The sequence below is a fragment of the Chlamydotis macqueenii genome, chromosome Z, assembly GCF_036417535.1.
Source record: "Chlamydotis macqueenii isolate bChlMac1 chromosome Z, bChlMac1.mat, whole genome shotgun sequence".
NCBI lineage: Eukaryota > Metazoa > Chordata > Aves > Otidiformes > Otididae > Chlamydotis > Chlamydotis macqueenii.
The window spans coordinates 46233783-46254940 of NC_141593.1; the positions used below are offsets into that span (position 1 = coordinate 46233783).

Consider the following 21158-nt stretch of genomic DNA (forward strand, 5'->3'; position numbering starts at 1 on the left):
CAGGGAAACAGAAGGGCAGATGCAGGAGAGCTGAGCGTGCACTACCCAGAATTTCCTCCCTGCCCCTCGCGTTTTTTATGGGCCTTACAAATACTGGGCGGCGGGCTCTGCCGCCTCACATTTCACCCCCGGCTGCCCACGACGCCCGGCGCTCCACCCGCAGCCCTGCCCTGGCGACAGCAGCCGGCCCCGCAGGTCACTCTCTCGGCCACGGGGCACGCGTGGGTGGTGAGGGGCGAAGGGGCGGGATGGAGAGGGGCGGGCCGGGGGCCAGGGGCCGGTAAGGGCTGTCGGAGAGGGGAGCCAAGCCCGACCGGGGTCGACGACGGCGTGGGAGCAGCGTGCCGGAGGCAGGACCCGGGGGAAGACAGAGGCGGGGCGGGGGTGGAGGGCAGAGAGAAGCCCGGAGAGGAGGTCGGGGGTTCGGGCCGGGGTGCCCGGGCGGGACGGCTCCGGGCAGCGCCAGCGGCGGTGGGGAGCACGGACCGGCGGCGGGGCAGGGCCGGGGCCATCCCAGCCCCGCCCGGCCCGGCCCGGCCCGGCCCAGCGCAGCCTCCGGGGGCCGGGCGGCGCCGTGCAGCCGGCGCGGTCGGATGCGGCGGCCGCAGATCTCCGGGGCAGTAGCAGGTACTTCACCTCTCCGACGGGACAGCCCTGCCCGCGCCCTGCCGGACCCCAGGCCCCCGCTCCCCGGGGCTGCCGCTGCCCACCCGCCCGTCGGCCGCGGCCGCCTCGTCCGCCCTTGACCGGCGGTGGGCGCGGTGTCCCGGGGCGGGGCGCGGTGTCCCGGGGGGGGGCGGGAGCGGCGCGGCCCCGCCTGCCCAGACGGCTGTGGCGGGAGCTGGAGAGGCACCGTGCCGGCCCTGCCTGCGGAATGTCACCTTCCGGCGCGGTGGCGGGCGCGGAGCGGCGGCGGGTTGGGTGAAAATCCCCGGGCTGTGAGTAAAGCCGTGTTTCTCCTGTGGGACGGGCTCGCCGCGGACACGTCGGGAGTGTGCTTGGGCAGCTGAGACGAGGTGTTTGTCACCCCGAAAAGTTCAGGCGGCTGCGGTAATGCCGGTTTGAGAACGGATTATGGGAATTTGGAGTGCGGGGAACGGGTCGGGAGCGCTGGGAGGCGGCGAGGGGGAAGATGTCCCAGTGCCTTTCGTCCGCGGGCGAGAGCTGGAGCAGCCGGGAGCTCCTGTGTGAGATGTGCGTGTCTGCTACTCGGAACTACAAACCGATGGCTAAAATCCAGGAGCCAAGAAAAATAACCATGTATCACAGGCTTGTCTGAGGCTGTAAGCTGCCACCACATTAACTTGGAAAAAAAAAAAAAAAAAAAAAAAAAGATACACTCTTTTTAAAGTTTATTTGAGTTGTCCAGCACATTGTTCTGCAGCAAATGTTTGTTGTCTAAACTTCATTTGCAACTAGCACAGCTTAATTTCAGAGTGGAAATGGGTATTGAAATGTGCTGCTGTCCTCAAAAGCCTTTTCAGCTCTCAAATTTAACACTACCAGCATGTGCCTGATCAATTACACGTGTTTACTTTTCATCTGGAAAAGGCTTTAAAAATCAAATATACAAAAGTTTGGCTTCAGATACACATTCTTGACTTTCCCTTTGCCTTTCTTAAAATTGTCATTGGTGGCCAAAGCATATGGCTGTGTGTGGAAGAGAAGGGCGACTGTGTGTAGTGGTGGTGGTTGCAAAGGCGTTCCAGTCTCTTTGGGCAAGTCTGTTTGTGGATATTTGGAAAGCAGGAAAATACGATTCCAGTGAGTGTACTGAATGCACGGCATCGTATGTTCTTGTGTAGGCAAAAGTAGGTAGCAGGAAGTTAAGTCCCATTCCTAAAGCTTGTGCTTTATTCTCACTTGTTGCTCTGACTTCAGGATATCATGCAAATTGAGAGCAGTATGCCTCACTGTTTTGAACAATAGAAATTTCTCATTCTTCCAGCTGTAATGTACCCAGTGATTCATGAGATGGTAAAAGCCCTCAGCTCCCCATGGGACTCTTACCAGAGCACCCGCTCAGAGCAGAGAGTGGAGATGTACTGGGAATGGCTGCTTAAAGGGCTTTGGCATCCCCATTATCACCAGTTCCCCATTGCCTCCTGGCACTGGGAATTACACATTCCCAGAGGAAAATTGCAAGTTCACTCCAACTGCCTTACCCAGAGCATTATCTGCAGGGAGCTGGTGAAACGTATAGCCCTGCATCATGCCATTGTGTGGTGGGGCTGGAGGGGGCAGTGGAGGTGTGCCTTGCCATAAGGCAGACCGAGGGATCCTGGCCTACCACATAGCATTGCCCTTATGGTGGCACATGTGGGACAGGGACTATACAGACCCTGGTAGACCCTAGGGATGTGAGGTTTGGTGGAGAGCCCCGGCTCCAACATGGAAGGGTGCTCGACCCTGCTAGGATCCTTGACTTCTGCAGGAGACCACAGTAACCACTGTGGAAACCCCCAAAGCATGGTGGTGGGCAGGGACACTTCCCAGGAGGAGCAAATTATAGTGCTCGCTGCTGATCCCAACTGCTCCCTCCATCCTTGGGGTAGAGAGGACAGTGGTCAGACAAATAGCTGAAGGAAGCGACTGAATTGTCCTTCCCATGACTGTAGTTCTTGACATTGTACCACTGCTTTTATTTGAGTAATTTAGCAAACACTGTTTAGACCATCACATCTATGACAAAGTAGAGCCAGATTGCCCCTGACCTGCCAATAGGTTTACCTTTCTAGTGGTACTTGGTGGTGCAGCCATAGGGATCTTCTGGTTTGCTTTAGAGGGAATAAAACTGATTTCCAGCTGTATCAAGAGCTTGGGGTATTGAGGTACCTAACCAAGGCAATGCTCAACACACAACATGCCACAGATAGGCTCTTCAGGTCCTTTTTTAAAAATATTTTGAGCTGAGGTCTGTACCTTGCAGGTAGTGGCTAGTCCCCTGCATGTGACTGGGACAAAGATGTTTTGAGGAGTGAGTTGTAGAGCTGTCAGGAAGGAAGCAGTTACACAGATATCCTGGACCTGGCTGCAGTTGTCTTGCTACTATAATATACAACAAACTTTAATTTTTCTAACTATTAAGAAATGACTGTGCTTTCTGAGTTACTGACTACAAACCAGGAGGAAAACAAAAAAGTGGTATGGCTGAAAGATATTACGTGGAAATGTTGCTCCCAGAAGATATTTTAATTTATTACATTATTATGTTTTAAAAATTCATTTATTTATTTTATTTAATCCATTTTTATTTATTTTATTATTACATATCATTACATATTATTAGATAATATTTTAATTTATTACATTATTCTTGATATTAACTTTCAAGTGACTTGTGAGTGATACTTATTCTCTGAGAGTCCTGGCAAATAACAATGTTACAGCCTGCATTGCCTTGCCACTAGCCTGTCAGAGGCAAAGATTTACTTTTGTGATACTAAGTTTGCTGTAATAATTTTAAGAGAAGAAATAATTATGAACACTGGAAGAGGTCCTGTATGATTTCTGCTGATTGAGTGCATCGTCCATGCCTTCAGCCAGGGGAACTGCTTTAGCACCATTGCCTTTAGCGAAGTCATGACAGTTTACAGCTGCTGAGTTGTGGCTGATAAAGCCCTAAGTCTGGCATATAATTTTCTTCACAGAAAGAAATGTATTTGTCCTTTGATAGACCAGTATGATAACTCTGTTTGGAAAAGACTTACAGAAAGATTTATTTTGTTGCATGTGGTGCTCTTAAATGATATGAATATGATTCTCTCTGTCAGCCATCAGCCAGTCTGGTGAGTGTTGGTAGTTGTTAACAAATACTTTTCTAGTCAAATGTACTTGTTTATTTTACAGTGGAAAGCACTTGCAATTCATATGGACACAGTGGCATTTTGTTATAAGCCAATACAATGAAAGACTGTGATAGTTTCTGTGATAACAGTGTGCAGATTGTAATTGAATTACAATTAGATTGAACCTTAGCCGAGGTGAAGTTGTTCTGTTGAAGAGCTTCACTGTCACCATGCTTCAGAAAAGAGGTCAACAATTCTCGGCCCAGTTTGGCTCCTGGGAAATGAATTAAATAGTTGCTGTCATCTTTAGAGTAAAAAAGACTGAGGACACCAAGCAACAACTCTGTTTCTTGGATAATGTGTCTCTCCCAGCCAGTCTCTTCACCAAAGTAGTTTGGACCAAGGAACTAGAATGGGGAAATAATAATAATAATAACAATAATAGTAATGGGGTAAATAGTAAATTATTTTCACAGAAAATAATTTTAAAACATCCTGAATGTACTAAAGAATTCAAGTCAATTCACTACAGGCTTTTTTTTTCAGATTACTTCTTTTCTGAAGGAGGGAACTCAGGAAAAGGGAGGGTAAGAAAAGAGGGTGTGAGTGGTCCTTTAAATCCCTTTACATTAATCTGGTGTGTGGTTTGTTCCTCCCCTCTCCCAGAAGGCACTTGAAAATGCATCTCTCATTTTTCAAGTGCCTAAAACAGAGTGCTGGAACAGCAGTGGCTCACATGTTTGTGTGATCTTAAGAAACCTGTCTATAGAATCATAGAATGCTTTGGATTGGAAGGGACCTTAAGGATCGTCAAGTTCCAATCCCTGCTGACAGGACTGGACACTTTCCACTAGACCAGGTTGCTCAAAGCCCTATCCAACCTGACCTTGAACACTTCCAGTGATGGGACATCCACAACTTCTCTGGGCAACCTGTTCCAGTGTCTCACCACCCTCAGAGTAAAGAATTTCTTTCTAATATCTAATCTAAATCTTCCCTCTTTCCGTTTAAAACTGTTAACCCTCATCCTATCTCTGCACTCCCTGATCAGGAGTCCCTCCCCATCTTTCCTGTAGGCCCCTTTACGTACTGTAAGGCTGGTATTTTCCAGTGAAAATACAGACACTTCTATATGAAACCTAAGCCTATTGATGGCAACAGGCTTACTTGGGGTACCTCAGATATTTCTTGGGGTGTACAGGCTGCAGGTTGAAAACTGTCAGTGTGCTGGTGTCTAGCAGAGGCTGAGGTTTCTTACCTCGATACCCATCCTTTGAAAGTGCCTTTCATGTGTTTGGGAAATGCTCGTGACTCTTGAGTAAATAAACGGGAAGGTCAGGGGCTCTAGCTCTTAAAGAATTTGCTAAACTAAACTATTTAATTTGGGGCTGATGGAAAGTGTCCTCCCATTCAGCACAACTTTTTATTTTCTTACCTTTCCCAGAAAAAAAAAAAAATCGTGACAAATTTGGTTGGGATGGAACCAGTACTCTCCTCATCCCCATCCTGATTTGGTTACTAAGCTGAAAAACTGTCTATCTGTTCATGCTCAGTACATACATTTGGGGCACGAGCACTGACTCTCATTTGAGTATGCAGCAACTAAATGGTAACATTTCTGGTAAAAGAGTAAGTGCTTCTGACATCTTCCAATATTTTTACAAAGCTGTGGAGATCTCTTCTGATATTTATATATGGCCATGGAAAAAAGACAGCTAGGAGGAGGTGCTGCAAAAATGCAACCTATCAAAGTCCATGGGAAAATGTTGCAGTTAATCTAAGTCATAACTTAAAGAAAAACAGAAGTAAATTGAGAAGGACAATTAAAGTTGGTATAACTATTTTTTATTTTTAAAAAACTCAACAACATTAAATGTACATCTTGTATACATATGCAGTGAAAAAAAAAAAGTAAAATTAACCATAAAGAAAAGCAATACTTACAAAGATGCAACTTGCTGTGTTTATAAAGCGTAGTAGAAATTCAACTAATTTGAATGGTAAGTAGGATTGGATTTATGATGACTGGCTTTCAGAGCATCTCCTTAATTGTAAATACCATAATTTTGTACCATTACGGGTGGGAAGATATTTTAGGCATTGACAACATGCACACTGGCACCAAGACTTAACACCAAGTTTCTCAGGCTCTTTGCTACCTTAGGTCTGCACAGGAAACAGGGACAAGCTTAGAAAGCAGTGAGTTTACCCTGCTGCTGTCAGGAAGTGATGGCTGGATGGTGTTTTGGTAGTGTCATGCACACTTAGGTCTTTCTGAGAAGGTGTGAGTCTGTTGCTGTGCACACTGGGGCCTGCTGGGACTGGCTGCTAATTGTTCTCACTGCTCCTCGGCATTTTTTTGGGCATGGAAATTTGGTAGGGGGAAACACCTATGAGCAGTTCTCCACGCATTGCCCCAGCAGAGCTCCATCTGTGCAGAGCACGACCGAGGGCTTTGATAAGCACGCTGCGATGCCAGACCTTGGTGCCCTTTCGCCATCAGCGCCCCTCTCGTCTCCTGGCTGTATGCTGTGGCTTGAGTGCCCACGCGGGCCGTGGGCGACACGGGAAGACCGTGAGACTGACGCTGCATTTGTCGTCTTTTTTTTTTTTTTTTTTTTTTCAGAGCCCGGTTTGCCATCCACTCTCCCGTATTAATATGCGAGGCTCGCTGGAGCCGGGGGTACCCGCCGCCCACCCGGAGGAGCGCTTGGAGGAGCGGGGCTCGATCTCCCTCTGGTGGAACAGTAGCGGAACGAAACTCTCCTGATACCACGGAAGGAAAAGTCTGGCACCGGCAAACAAATGATGGCAGCAGTCACCATGCCACCTGATGCTCTTGTCGGCCCTCAAGGAAACGAAGAGATGGACTCGCTGATCGTACTGCATTACAATTACACAGGAAAGCTTATTTTAAGGGAAAAGGCAACTGATAATGTAGACCTCCCCACTATTGCATTTCTGATCCTGTGTAGTTTCATCGTCCTGGAAAACTTGATGGTGTTGATTGCCATATGGAAAAACAATAAATTTCACAACCGCATGTACTTTTTTATTGGCAATCTAGCTCTCTGTGATCTTTTAGCTGGGATTGTTTACAAAGTAAACATTCTTATGTCTGGGAAGAAAACTCTGAGCTTATCCTCCACAATCTGGTTCATTAGAGAAGGCAGTATGTTTGTTGCCCTGGGAGCCTCTACTTTCAGCTTACTAGCAATAGCTATTGAGCGGCATTTGACCATGATTAAAATGAGGCCTTACGATGCAAATAAGAAATACAGAGTGTTCCTTCTCATTGGTACATGCTGGCTTATTTCAATTTCCTTGGGTGCCTTACCCATCCTTGGCTGGAACTGTATTAACAACTTACCAGATTGCTCAACAATTTTGCCACTATATTCCAAGAAGTATGTTGTGTTCTGCATCAGTATCTTCATAGCCATTTTGGTTGCCATTGTCATCCTTTATGCCCGCATCTACATCCTGGTAAAGTCCAGCAGTCGTAATGTCACTAACCACAATAACTCGGAGCGGTCCATGGCGCTCCTTAGGACTGTCGTGATCGTTGTTAGTGTCTTCATTGCCTGTTGGTCTCCGCTGTTCATCCTGTTCCTCATCGATGTGGCCTGCAGAGTCAAGGAGTGCTCTGTCTTGTACAAACCCAACTGGTTTATTGCTCTGGCGGTCATCAATTCTGCAATGAACCCCATCATCTACACTCTGGCCAGTAAGGAAATGCGTCGGGCTTTCTTTCGCCTTGTTTGTGGCTGCCTGGTGAAATCCAGGGTGGCCAGATCTTTACCTATTCAGCCCACGCCAGATCACAGTCGAAGTAAATCCAGCAGCAGCAATACCCAGAAGCCAAAGGAAGATTTCCCACCTATTAATGTTCCCTCGTGTATTGCTGAGAAAAATGAATCTTCATTTCACAATGGAAACTTCTGTAAGTAAAGGACTCCTCGAGACAAGTACTTTTCCATGGCTTTTAGATTTAAACTACAAGTTTAAGCATTCGTGCACTTACGTCACAGGGGAAAATACTAACCACTTATTTAACTTTGAGGACTTATTTATCAACAATCATTTGCTTTGGGTGTCTGTTTAAGAATGCACTTGATTCAGAAAAAACCTTTCATGCTACCCAACAGCCAGGACAGATTCCATGCACATCTAATGGCATTGTGCACCAGGATGGCATTGCATGATGAGGCTGCATTTTGCACTGCCTGATCTTGCAAGACATCAAGATAAAATGTTAGAAACTTCAGCATTCACTAAACATAGCTAATGATTGGAAAATGAGCCTGATTATTGCCAACTAGGAGAAAAGTTCATTACATATATTGGTGATCATAGTTCTTTATATGTATCTTGCTGTTACGTTAATAGCCTTATATGTATGTGGTATAAATAGCTGTATATTTGTACAATTCCTTATTAAAAAGTCGTTGTTTGGTAAAAGTTTACAATATGCTAAACATTGTATTGCAGTATACAGTGTAAGGTGACAAAATATACAAATAGATGCGTTTCAATGGGGATATTTGAAAATATACGAAGTAGTAGCTTTTATCTGACAGGAACTTTAGCATGTCATATCAATGCAGTATTTTTATTTTTTCTAGTTATTCAGACTTTTCATGTTTAGTGAAAGACAGCATGACAGTTGTCACTGTGACATTTCACAACTTATTTTAAACAAGCAGTAGTAAATAACCATTGAGAGAGACTATATATGTTCACTATTTAAAGTAGTTAAAATGTGATCCAACAATACATGTGTATCAAGTGTATGTACTGTTTCAATGCATATATTTTTACTTACTGTTTCCAATGTATTTAAAAATGTATGTCAAACGTATGTAAACCTGTGTACATTGTGAATGCACTGCCTAAGCTGAGATTCTTCAGTTCTGAAACAGAGATATATCATTTCAGAAAGCAATGAACCACAAATGGGTCCCTATGGAGTTCCTTCTTTTCTCTCCAGGCACTACCACAGCATGGGATTGTGTTAGAAATTCTCCCTGGGAGGAAGTCCAGCCAGTGGGACAAGATCCCATTTTCTGGTAATGGGACCCTGCGCTCCTACCATCTCTGGTCACTTTTGTTGATACAAGAGGGAAGATGCGGTACAACAGGATCATGCTGAAGGGCATATCTCCATTTATACTTGACTCTGCCTTGGATCTGAAATGAAAGCCCATTTGGATTGGAAGACCTTTCAACTTTCCTGGAGCTCCAGACTGACTCTTTTGAGAGGCTGTTCCAGAGAAACCTGTATGAAAACAACTTTATGGTTTATCACTGCCTTAGCAGCCTCAGTACAGTATGGTGTTCTGCATCAGAAGAATTACCTGAGACCTAGAGCAGTTAAGACTTCATAAACATCTGGTTTCAAGTTGCCATGGAATTGGCCCGTGGTACTTCCATCAATAGTACTTTATGGCTGGAGGCTTCAGAGGAGGTTGACAAGAAGTTCTGAGATAGATTAGTTCCCGTTGTCATTCAGTAAGAATGTCAGCATCTAACTTTACTGGGCTCTTTCAAAGATTTGTTTTTAATGTCTCAAACCACACCTTGCCTTATGCACAATCAGAAGTAGTTGAGGCCGTTTTTATACACAGCCTGAAAGAGCTCATCCTTAGCTTTACTCCGGTCTTAATCATTTAAAGCAGCAGCATTAGACTCTTTTCAAGTATGTACAGTGTATAAGTTGTGTAATGTCTGTAGCAAAGGCCTTTAAAATGTAGAGGTTTGCATTGTGATTATCTTTTACAAGTTAACAGTCTGGTTGTTTTATGCCTTTAGAAAAGTGTAAGAACAAAGAAAAACTGTATTTGAATTAAATAACTGTGAAAGAGATTAGTAAATATTAAATAATTTCTACAAAAAAAAGTTGAAAAGCATTGCACTTAGAGGAGAAGAAAAAGCTAAACTGAACATCATACAACTGCAGATACAGGCTGGTTAGCAGCTCTGTAGCTTTGTGAGAAATAGAACTGGTGACATTGCATTGCCATGGCTTGCTTAGGTTTTTAGATCTTACAGTGCTATTTGGCAGTATTTTCAGTGTGGAAGTTCTCCTCTGAAGTTGTGTCTTTGAAAGGTGCCAGCTAAAATATTTGTATGCCTCTAAATGTTAGTTCCTGAGGTGGTGGCACGTGGCAGCATTCCTTGCTATTGTAGAGCAGAAAAGCCTTAGCAACACAACGGTTTGAGAAAACATTGTGGCTGACCCCACACCAACTTTCATGTCAAGGATGTTACATGATTCTCACTATTTAGGTGATTAAAAAAAAAATAATATTTTTATTAGCCAAAATCCAAGAACATGCACATAAAAGTGAGCTTTAACATCTGGATTCTAGCCTTAGCTATTGTCAGAGTTGATGCAAGGTACAAGTAATGCAAGCAGCTCCACCACTGGAGGCCATGTGAGTGCATAACAGTACAAAAACCTTTCGCTCTGCTTTGATTTCCTTCTCTTATTTTGGAGCTGTGGGGATATTTTGTTAGTTCACTACCCTGCTGTACTTGAAGCAGGCTCCTAAGATTCATGCGTTCACATGAAACACTGATAATATAATTTACGAAGTATGTATGACTGAAGAGAAAAAAAAAAAAACTGTTGTGGATACAGCCTTCAATGGGTACATCCCACTGGGGTGTATTAGGTAAAGCACAGACTCTGGAAGATTTCAGAGAAAAATTTTAAAGTAGGACAGGTCAAGGGCTTAACAGCAGTGGATCATAAACAACCAGGAAGGTGTCCTATCCTTGAAGCTGGAAAGATGGACAATACCTTAATTCACCCTAAAATATTAGAAAATTCCTTAAAATACATCCCAGAATCCAGGCTTTTTATCATCTAGGCTGATCTGAGCATAGAAGAAACTGAATCATGTCTCCCTTTCCTAACTGGTTTTACGGGAGCAAAAGCTACAAAGGAGACTAACATTTCATTCATATTATTTCATGAACTGGAATATTTATTTTAGTTCTGGATTACAAAAGAAATTAAAATCAAACCGCCTGAGAAGAAAAAAAAAAGCTTTCACCAGATGCTTTCCAAGATTCTTTTATTGCCAACAGTCTTACAGAGTATTTTCAACTTACTAGGTACCATAAACATTTTGAAAACTTTTAATTAAATCTCAAGCCTTTGAACCTAAGTCGTTGTATAGCAGTCATTTTTCAAAGAATTGTAAAAAAGGTTTTCGCCTTCTGTGGAAAACACTCATTTAGACTCTGGGCACAGTGCCTGGAAGAGCAGTACCTGTGGGAACGCTGTGCAGACAACGGCGGCAGGCTCTGCCTCTGCTGCCCCCGGGGTCGTCGGAGGAAGGCTTTGCCCCTGCTTTCCTGGGAGCAGGCTTGGTCCCTTGGCTTCCTGCTCTGAGGGCTCTCTGCTCCGGCAGCACCGTGCGCGGCTGCTCCTTTGGAAAGGCACATTTTACAAGAAGCTACTGTAATTAGGGTGTTGCGCTGCCCTCCAGGTTTGTCATCTCCAACTGCTCTAGTAAGGAAGTGAAAAGCACACCTGTGCATAAAATGCCAGGTGCCAAAAAGCTGGGGTCCTGAGAGCAGCCGGTCCACCCCTGCTGAGCGAAGCTGTGCTGGCATCCACCCTGGGTACTGCCATTTAACCCACCAACACAACCAAGGGCACAGTTAGGCCCCTTGACTCTGCGGGGAGCTGTGGGCCCCCCAGGCCTGGGGACACTCCCTTCTCATGGCAAAACTCTTGGAGAGGCAGGCACGGCAGCAGTGACCAGGGGTTTCTGCTTGGCCACCACTGAGCTGCAGCCCTGGGGCCTGCTGGCACCTGAAGTGATCTGGAGGCGCTGTGCAGAGGCAAGCAGAGGCATGCTGGTGCCTTCAGAGCTGCCTTTCTCTTCCCCAAGAGCAGTGTGATTTCCCAGGGCATCTCCGGCCTTGGCTTTTCTCCAAGTGTGTAAGAGGGAAGGGCCTTTGCAAGGAGACACTCTGGCAGTGGAGGAAGACGATTTGGGGAACATCAGCCCAGCTGCTCTCTCCGGAGCAGAGTCTCTCCCCTCGCCATGGTAACACTAAGTAGCTGCTGTTGCATAGACCTTGTCCTTGTAGTCACCCGCCATGGAAAGATGTTGGAGTTGGCTACTTTCACCTATTCAGTGTGCCTAGCAGGAAAACTGTCTTTTCAGGAGAGGGCATCATCTGGCCCAGAAGGAGGGCCTGTATGGGCCATTACTTGCCTTGTGAAAATGCTATTTGTCAAAAATGAATTCCTGGAAATCATTGTTACCTGTGTCAAAGTGGGCTCCACAGTGTAACTGAGGTCAAACTCCTCATGTGCTATTTGGTCCTCTGATATTTTTCATCCCCAATTTTACTGAGATGAGTAGTGCAGTGACTTATTAGTATTCAATATCCAGATATCCATGTCAACCCTCTAGAATTTCATTTATTCTGCTACAAAATGGGCATCCCTTCAGGTAAGTAAAAAAAAGAAAAAAAAAAACAAGAAACAAACTAGGCCACTAGGTAACCTGGGCATAGGAGAACAGACTTAAGCCCACTTTACATTCATTTTGATTTGATAGTAGTGCTCATTATTTTATTACTTTGGATAATCATTTACAAACTCAATAATCAGAAAACAGTTGCATGACACTTGTATTCCAAATTCTGTTCCTCAAGGACTTCCTCAGAGCCAAAATTTGCCTCTATAACCAGAATACCACAATCAGCGGACAGGCAAAAACTTGAGATTAACAAAAATTGTTTGGAATATAAATTATCACAATATTTCCACATACATTATTTTTCCTGCAATTCTCAGTTAAAAATGTTTCTAAAAGTAATAAATATTCATAAATAACAAATGTACAGTCAAACTTGCTTTTACAGTAAAACAGTAACCTTTTTTGTTTTGTTGTTGCTGCCAACACAATGCAAAGAAGAACATTTACCTCAAAGGAAGAAACCTGGCTTCTTTTGAGGATTAACTCTGCAGGACTTTACTGAGAAGCAGTTACCACACCAAGTCAGCCACGAAGGACAAATATATATACCAATTATAATCTTTACATTCTTCATTTAATAAAAAAATTTCACTTATTTCAAGTGAATTTTTGTCTGGTTGTGTTTGGTGGTTTTTGCCTCACGGAAGAAAAAGGATTGCTGGAATAAACTGTCATTTGACCTGTATGTTTTTTGACCTTCATGATAGCTACATAAAATGTAAATATGCATTTAATCTCAAAATCTGAGGCTACCTTCCTTTTCTGAGTCATCCGTGCTGTCTCTCACAAAGTGGGGTAGCAGAATGAATAACCCAGCTTTAGCTTCTTTCATCCTTTGGTTTCCACAGCCTGTTCTGTTGTCAAACAAGGTTTAAATATGCTTTATTTAGCTTTTCCCCTGTATGGTACTTTTGCTAGAAAAGTGTAGCTCTGAAATCTTACGACGTCCCTTACTGAGACAAAAAAAAAAAAAAAAAAAGCCCTGCTTTTTCTCAGTGGAAGCCACACAAAATGCTTATGTTGGAAGATGCAGAGGAACAAATCAGGGCTTATGAATACAAATGTCTCAAAAAGAGATGAGCTGCAGGCAGTGCTCAAGTATTTTGCAGTTCCCCTCTCCAGAGGTTCTGCTTTAACCCCATCAACAATTAGCACATGTTTATAATTTGGTGACAGCTCTCTACTCTCTTTAGTGGCTTATATGCCTATTGGCTTGTGTTTCCAGGCTTCACATTTCTTATTCCTGGGGTTTTCACTCCCAAGACAGCTTTTCACGCCCTATCCAAGCCTCTGGTTAACTGCAGGCAGATTGTATGTCCATGGTATCTTTTCCACAGGCCTGCCCTCATTCCAGCTGCATCCAGTAGCAGATGTGAGGAAGGTTCATAGCCACTGTGTCCGAGTGAGTAGAGCAAGTACAGCAAGTACAGCCGAGCACTGAGCTTTTAGTGGGAATTTGCCCATATCCTGACAGCTTTCAGCAAGCATAGATTTGTGGAGACTGAATCCCTAGGTTTGGGCAAAAAGGCCATGCAAATCAACATATTTTCTCCACAGTACACTAAGAATCTGAATTTGGATTTTTTGCAGACATATTTTGAAAATGTCTGGAAAGTAAAAAAGAAGTGTCTGTTACTTCAGCTTATGTTTTGTTTATGCAAATATGGTTTAATTAATATAAATTCTTGATTCTACCACTTACTTCAGATAGATATTGGATACTAAGAACAAAGGCTTGAAAGCAGGATTTGCAACCTGTTGTCAGAACATTCACAAGTTCCAAATTTCCCCTTTAAAGCTGTGTATTTCCTGGAAGCTGCAAAACTCTGCTAGTTTTCAAATCGAGCATTTGCTTCTTACAAATATCTAAATATGCAAGAATCCTATTATGAATACATTGTAGCTGGCATCTGGCACTTGATGTGCCAGCAGCATTTGCACTGTGGTATAAATTTTACAAATTATCCTCATCTTACTGCACACCATGATGCCTGAGCACCATGATGATAAGAAATGTGAACATATTATTCCACAGAGGAGAAAAAAAATGAAACCAGGATATAGAAAATTTAGTGCTGGCAGGTGGCATTTACCGGACTGTTAGTAAACGTTTTCTTCCAGTGACAGTACAGATCTTGCACTCTAATCTTGGTCCCAGGAACATGTCCTTTGTTCAAGTTTGTATTGGACATGTATGGCACAAAGGTTTCTGCCAGAACTGGCGTTATTTCCCATGTGAAGCCTGTAGGACGTGAAGGGGAGGGAAGCTACTCTACAACCTATCCTCACCATGTATACAAAGCCCTGGGCAGGGAGGCAGGCAGTAAGCCATGGAAATTGCATCTCCTCCTATGGTCTCCATCCAGGCATGGCCAATTTGAACATCCTCTTCTTGCATTAGGGAGAGGAATCTGGCAGTCCTCACACTGAGCAAACTTCCGTTGAAGTCAGAAGGTAGTTCACTTTTCAGATGACATTTTCTACCTTTGAGGTTTCACTGCTTCTGAAGCATCTGAAATAACTGAAAGTTTGAGAACCTGACTGTACCTCACTGCCAGCCTCACTGGAAAATTTTATTATCCTAATAATTACTCTAGATCTGCAATAAAATGAATCAGAAGCATTTGGTTCAGTTTTGAAAGTTCTTTGTTTAAAGGAATTGAATGTGTTTTCATTGCCTGCAGTTCACATAGTTGCAACACAGCTAGAATCAAAACTGATAACCAGATAGAACTTAAAATCAATGTAGACAGTCTTGTAGGATATTTAGAGTTTCAGTTCCAACTTCTCAGCTATCTCCAGTGAAAATATCAAAGGACACCAGAATATTGTCTAATCTCAGTGATTTCTATTGAGTCTAGTAAATTTGTTCTTCCAGTAAAATCTCAGTTCTTGAAGTCATGGTACTGAGTTATCACCAAAAAGTGTCTAGCCCTTGAGATTGCATCAAAAAGAATAAAAAACAAAAGGTGAGGTGACTCAAAACCAAAGGCAAACATTAAAAGGCTCAAATTACTATGCTGTCAGCTGACTGGTTTTCAGCCAGTTGCACAGCATTTGAGGTCATCTCATAACTACCACCTCTCTTAAACTGCTGGCAGTGTTGTCTCCTCATAGAAATGAGCCCTGCCTCTCTAGCAGGTGCAATTCACTCTTGTTGAGCTCAGTGTAAAATGGTGTTTGACTCTAACAAGTCAAACAGATTTGGAACTGCTATCCAAATGGCCATACAGTTTTTATACCATTTTAGTACAAGGAAATGCCAAATCTACCAGACTGACAGTGACAAAAAGTAATGGCATGATCCACAAAAGGAGCATTGATTGGTTGACATGTCCTTTTCCTACTGGACAGCTTTGAGATCACTTGGTTCCTAGTGACTTAGAAAAGCCTCTGGATTATCACACCTGGCCAAATGGGATCTCCTGGCCCACTGCAGCAGCAGGGCACTGTCACAGCTCAAAGACGCTACCACTACCTGGGACCAAACTGCATCTGATCAAGCTATGTATAACCTTTGCATCATCAATGTATGCTGAGCTGGGCAAATTGGCTGTGCTGACAGAGCAGCTTAAAATAGTCACATTTTCCTGGAGGCAGAGTTTGTGAAATGTAGTCTGGGAATTTTAAAATTTCTGTAACACAGCATGTTTAGTGCCTTCATCCATACGTGTACATCTCGTCACATTTTTCCAGCTGTACACTGACAGGATATTTAGGAATCTAAACCAGACATAGGCAGCAAGTGGGATTTTTGAAGGCACCTAAGGGAGTTAGGCACCTGGCTCTTACTGAAGTGATATGCAACATCTGAAGTACTAAAGAGGCCTTCTTTTACAGTTAGTCATATCACACTAAAATCTTTCCAGGACAAGGCTATAGGGAAGTAGGAGCATGGAATGACAAGTGTTATATACGGGGGAAAAAAAAGGTGGCAACTGAGATACCTCAAAACGGAATATGGTGAGACACGGATGTTCTTAAATAAAGTCATTTTGATGGATACTGCTTTGGGATAGAATATCTCCTCACCTTCCCTTGCAATTTCTAACCTGGCAAAAGGGCAACCCAAATTTTAAGAATTCCACTAACCTCAGTGTCACACTAATTTGGGCTGCAACACAGCATTTAATTTATTTTCTTTGTTCTCAGTTCCCTCACAGATTTAGAAATATCAACTAATAACTATCCACAATAAAATTAATCAGAAGCATTTGGTTCACTAATGTCTTAGTTTGGCTTCTGAATGTCTTGATTACAGAAACAGTGCACTTTTATTGCACAGATCACATGATTAACTTAGGTGCCTCCATCATTTTCATTTTTGAGATCAACCAAAACCAAACTTCCCAGGTTGGAACTCCACCACATTTTAAAGCAGAAAGTGCAAGAAAATTATTTCAGAATTTTAATGTAATAATCCTACTTGCATGGATTCTCAGTGAATTCTCCAGTCAGTTTGGTTGTAATTTGACAAATTTTTTAACTTAGCAAATTCTTAAAACCGATATAACTTTAAGTAGATTTAAGTATTGAGTACTTCAGGGTAGGCAGGCACTTAACCTAAACTTATCCTGTTGAGTCCTGGGCTTCATGAATCAAGTCTGAAGATTTTTATTTGAGATACTGGTGCTTGCAGTACCTTGGAGTGCTGAAGGCTAAATCCTGACCCTGACACAAACTTTGCCTTTACAGGAACTGTCTCTATTGAATTTTGCTCTTGATAAGCTTCATAAAATAGGCAAATAACTTCATATAGTACTTGCATTGGAATAGTACAAACCTTCCTTAAAACATTTTCCAGTACCAAAGGCCAAGGACATTTCTGCCAGAAATGCATCTTTAGTGTATGTGTATTTTTCAACTTGATATTGAGAGAAAAGCAGTATATTTGCTTGCTGAAGGCCAAAGTCAAGTTACACTTTGGTAGGTAAATGCAAATGATGCCATTTGCAGAACTGACCATTGAGTCATGATAGATTTCACAGTTTCTAAGAAGAAAAGATTTTTCAGATATGTATTTAACCAACCATGTACATCTTCCATTAAACCTATTAAACACAAGTTACTTAACCTACCTAATGGGAGACTGGTTGTCAAGAACACCTAAATCTTCACCGTAAGCAGAGAACTACTTATAAATAAAATTAGCACTCAAATTAATAAATTAAAGTTACAGAATATTGTTATATAATTGTTAGAAAAATCAGATGCACACATCTCATACACAGAGAGATCACACCAAATCATTGTTAAAGCAAGATACAAATGTTTTGAGTAGCATCATATAAGAATTCAAACTTGACATCAGAAAGATAAAATGCTTTTGATATCAGTGACACTAAGTAACACTTTTAAAAATCATTTTATGCTAAATTTCCGAGTTGGAATACTAGTTGCTGAATTCAGACTCCTTCCATGGTAAATCAGTGTAATCCACATGTAATCCCCATAGTTGTGCTTCATAGGTAAAATCAGAAATAAGATCCTCAATATTAATTTTCTCAAGAAATTGAGACTGCTGAATTCTGTTTTTATCTAACAATCACAATTGGCGTTTTTCTTCTGGTAAAAACACACGACACAGAAGATGGTCCTATACTGTCAACAGACTGAGTTGAAAAATATAAATATATACTGTATTTACACATATATATATAATATGTATATATACATTATCAATATTTACACTAGAGAATCTGAACAACTTTACTGAAATTGCTTTTTAAGAAAGCCTTCTAATGTGCCTTCATGTCTACATAAAGCATCGAGAATTTTCAAGTGTACTATGTGAAATGGGGCTTCTTAAACCTAAGGAAAACATACTGGTGAAATATATGTGAATATCCTTTTTTTTTTTTTAATGTACATGTTTTTTTCAGATCTGCAATTTCCACCAGTTATAGCTTGCAAATTACAAAAATTAAAACAGTTATCTGGAGTCAGTGTTTCCTCTCAGCAGGTTGCTGTAGGCAGAGTTCACTCCCAGAAGAAACTATTGGCAAATTATTCTCGAGATGATGATTGATGAGATGACTTATGCTGTCAAAGACACGATCTTTTGTACGAACCTTCAAGAAAAGGACGCAAGAGACAGATTAAAGAGTAAAATACTTTTTTTCTTAACTTTGCACTGAAATTCTCTAAGAACAAAATGACAAAATTAATCATATTTTAGACACTGATTGCCCATCAAAATAAGTGGAGCTTTGTTTTGCTTCTCTTTTGTCTTCCTCCCCCTATTCTTTCCAAACAAGTATTTTGCATGTTACCTATGTGCTAGTCTACTATTAGTACTTTTTCTGAATAGATCTGCTTGAAAACTTAGTACAACATTTTGTTTCACTCTAAGTCAGATTTTTAGATTAAAATTTCTTTTTCAAGACACCGCCCGCTTCTTTTAAGTGCTTTCACCTTTTTCATTAGAAATGCCGCACGGAAGAAATGCAAGCAGCTGGCACGCTGCTGCGGTTGGCCACACACTGACGAAAAAGGCCACATTTTACTGACGGTTCTCCCCTCTGACAAGCCACAAACGGGGCTGCTCAGCTGTGCCAGGATGTCACGAACCGTACAGAGAGCACCGCTAAGGTAAATACAGCCGCAGAAAAACTGCTGTTGTCCGGCCATGCCTGCTGCACGAGAAGCTGCAGAGCCGCTTGGGCCGTGAGGGCACATTGGGAGCAGGCCGAGGGAGGGGACAGGTGCACAGAGCAAGCAGGTCCCCATGCAAGGAGGTCAGCAATCTACTGCTGCTCTTGGAGACAACGTGGAAAAGATGGCCGTGGGGGGGTGGGTCTGTCCTTTGCCTATGGGAGGAAAATGACCCGGAGGCCTCGCAGGGCCCGAGTACGCCACGCCAGGCAGCAGGGTAGCAGAGGGCCGGCAGGACACAGCCTCTCTGCCCCTACCGTGCCACACAAAAGCGGCCTGTAACAGCTCTTTGGGGGTTTACCCTGGGGGAGAACCAGGGAGCCCTGCTGCAGGCGTCACCGAACTGCCGATGGCGGGGCCCAAGGGGCGAGGCCCCAAAGGGCGCTGGGCCGGTTCCCGCGGCTGGCGGCCCGGCCCGGCCCAGTCCAGCGCTCGGCAGCCGGCCCCGAAGTCCAGAGCCATTCTTCGGCTGCCCTCGCGTGGGCGATCTGTACACGACACGCACCGCGGGCGCCCCTCGTCGTAGCGTCACAGACTGTGGGGCCGGGCGGCTTAAACATGTGCCGACGGGCCAGCTCGCCCCCGGGAGCGTCCATTTACGTCGGGGCTCGTCTCCTTTACAGAGGAAGAGGAGCTGCCCGCTCTCTGCTACCACGAGCCAAGAATAAAACGGGTAGCCATGCTATCATCTTCCCAGACACGACTACACCTCCCCGGGAGCGGCAGAAAACTGGCGCTCCTTTGCCCTCTCCATCCTGCTGCTGGGAGGGTCCCTTTGTCGACTGAGGGGGCCCCAGTGCAGCAGAGGTGGAGCGGGTTTGGGAACATGCCTAGCTATCTCCTGGGCTTACGTGCAGGAAAGGGAGGGCCTGGTCTGTATCCTGGCTGACAGAGATGTCATGTGGGAACTGCTGGCACACAGGCTGGCTGAACCTGTGCAGCTACTGGCAGCTTCTCAACAGAAAGGCTGAAGAAGTGGCTTAGCTGCACTTTTGACTAAGACTGTACTGCCAAAGCTTGAGGTTGTTGGGGAATCAGGTCCCTAAAGGCTGCCTGCAACATGCAGAAATCATGCGGTGGGTCTCCTGCTAGGCATCAGGGAGAGAATTAGAGATGTGATGGCGTATTAGAGAGATGAGGCTGTACTTATGATCAGTTGTGAATAAGCAGTAAACAAGATGAAACACATTTAGAGAAAATGTGTAGAGTCAGAAACCTCCTGTGTTACAGAGGAGTCAGGACTTACATTTCCTTCTGGGTCCACCAAAAGAAGATGCTTGGCTTGTCCATTGTGCATGCCTGTCAGCACATAGGAGCCGGGATTTGTAGTACTCTTCCTCACAAGGAAGTCTCCACATTTCTTTAACAGCTGCTCTGCTTCTTTCCTGCTCATCTCTCCTTGGTACCATGGCTCTGTGCTCAGCTCTTCAGCTACAGTCCGGTCAGCTGCTCTGGATAAAAGAGGACTGGTGCATCCAGTGGAGGTGGATTTATTCAGTGCAGCCTCAGACGTTTGGTTCTTGAGGGCATCTTCAAATGGTTCTGGTTGTGGAAATAGAAACAAGCACAAGATCATTCAGAGGTAAATCATGTTACAAAATGGTGATATTCCAGTCATTTTTAACAGGATTTATTTTGTGTTATAGCCACTTCCATTTATCTTTATTAAAAAAATGAAGGAAGATGCACTGCTAGGCCTACTGATTTACAGATTATATTAAGATCGACGAGTATAATGTTAAAAATCTATGTTATGCACAGAAAGATGCTGATAAAAAGCAGAGCAAACCTTGGCAGGAGCTTTTGAAAGGTAGTGATTTTATTTCAGTAATGCCTATTGTCAACAGTTGCATTTATATATCCTGGTACCAGGCAGAGCTCACCTTTTCTCTTGCTAGGTACATTAGACATTTTCATTTGAAATGAATTACATAATATGGGTACCCAGTATCATTATACTCGTATATGCTCTGTCCTCAAGCAGTGCATTAATTTAAAAATTATCCATTACTGATTCTCCAGGCCAAAGGTATGTCTAGAAGGCATCAGACACCCTTACCACTCAGCCTGCCCCTAGTCTCCAGATAGGAAGAGGTCTCTGCAGCACAGACACAGGCTAACACCTTTACAGTTGATTTACCTAGCTGAAGCCAGCCTCAGGGAAGCATCTTTTAAACCTCAGCTAAATCTTGAACTCAGTGTTACTTAC

At 43.5% G+C, this 21158-nt stretch overlaps 2 protein-coding genes across 3 annotated transcripts in view; one reads left to right on the forward strand and one right to left on the reverse strand.

Moving 5' to 3' along the window:
* Positions 1-518: 518 nt before the first annotated feature.
* On the forward strand, positions 519-15013 carry S1PR3 (sphingosine-1-phosphate receptor 3). Of its 2 annotated transcripts, XR_015261495.1 has the most exons (3): positions 519-627; positions 6415-9307; positions 12734-15013. XR_015261495.1 is itself a non-coding variant. In XM_086771142.1 (2 exons), exon 2 carries the CDS (start codon positions 6594-6596, stop codon positions 7737-7739), a length of 1146 nt encoding a protein of 381 aa, XP_086627268.1. In that variant the 5' UTR covers positions 519-627; positions 6415-6593; the 3' UTR covers positions 7740-10963. The 2 variants fall into 2 exon arrangements, 1 of the variants encoding a protein (XP_086627268.1); XM_086771142.1 differs by lacking the exon at positions 12734-15013 and having other exon boundaries at positions 6415-10963.
* Positions 15014-17936: 2923 nt separating this feature from the next.
* SHC3 (SHC adaptor protein 3) overlaps positions 17937-21158 on the reverse strand; it is a 57361-nt gene continuing 54139 nt past the window's right edge. Inside the window, exons 11-12 of the mRNA XM_086770464.1 lie at positions 20196-20491; positions 17937-18366 (exon numbers count right to left, since the gene is read on the reverse strand). Coding sequence (XP_086626590.1) covers positions 18238-18366; positions 20196-20491 — 425 coding nt within the window. The 3' untranslated portion in view covers positions 17937-18237. The remainder of the gene's footprint in view (positions 18367-20195; positions 20492-21158) is intronic.

What these genes read in the sequence shown, in the direction of transcription:
- S1PR3 (XM_086771142.1), top strand. Translation starts at nt 6,594, where the DNA reads ATGATGGCAGCAGTCACCATGCCACCTGATGCTCTTGTCGGCCCTCAA.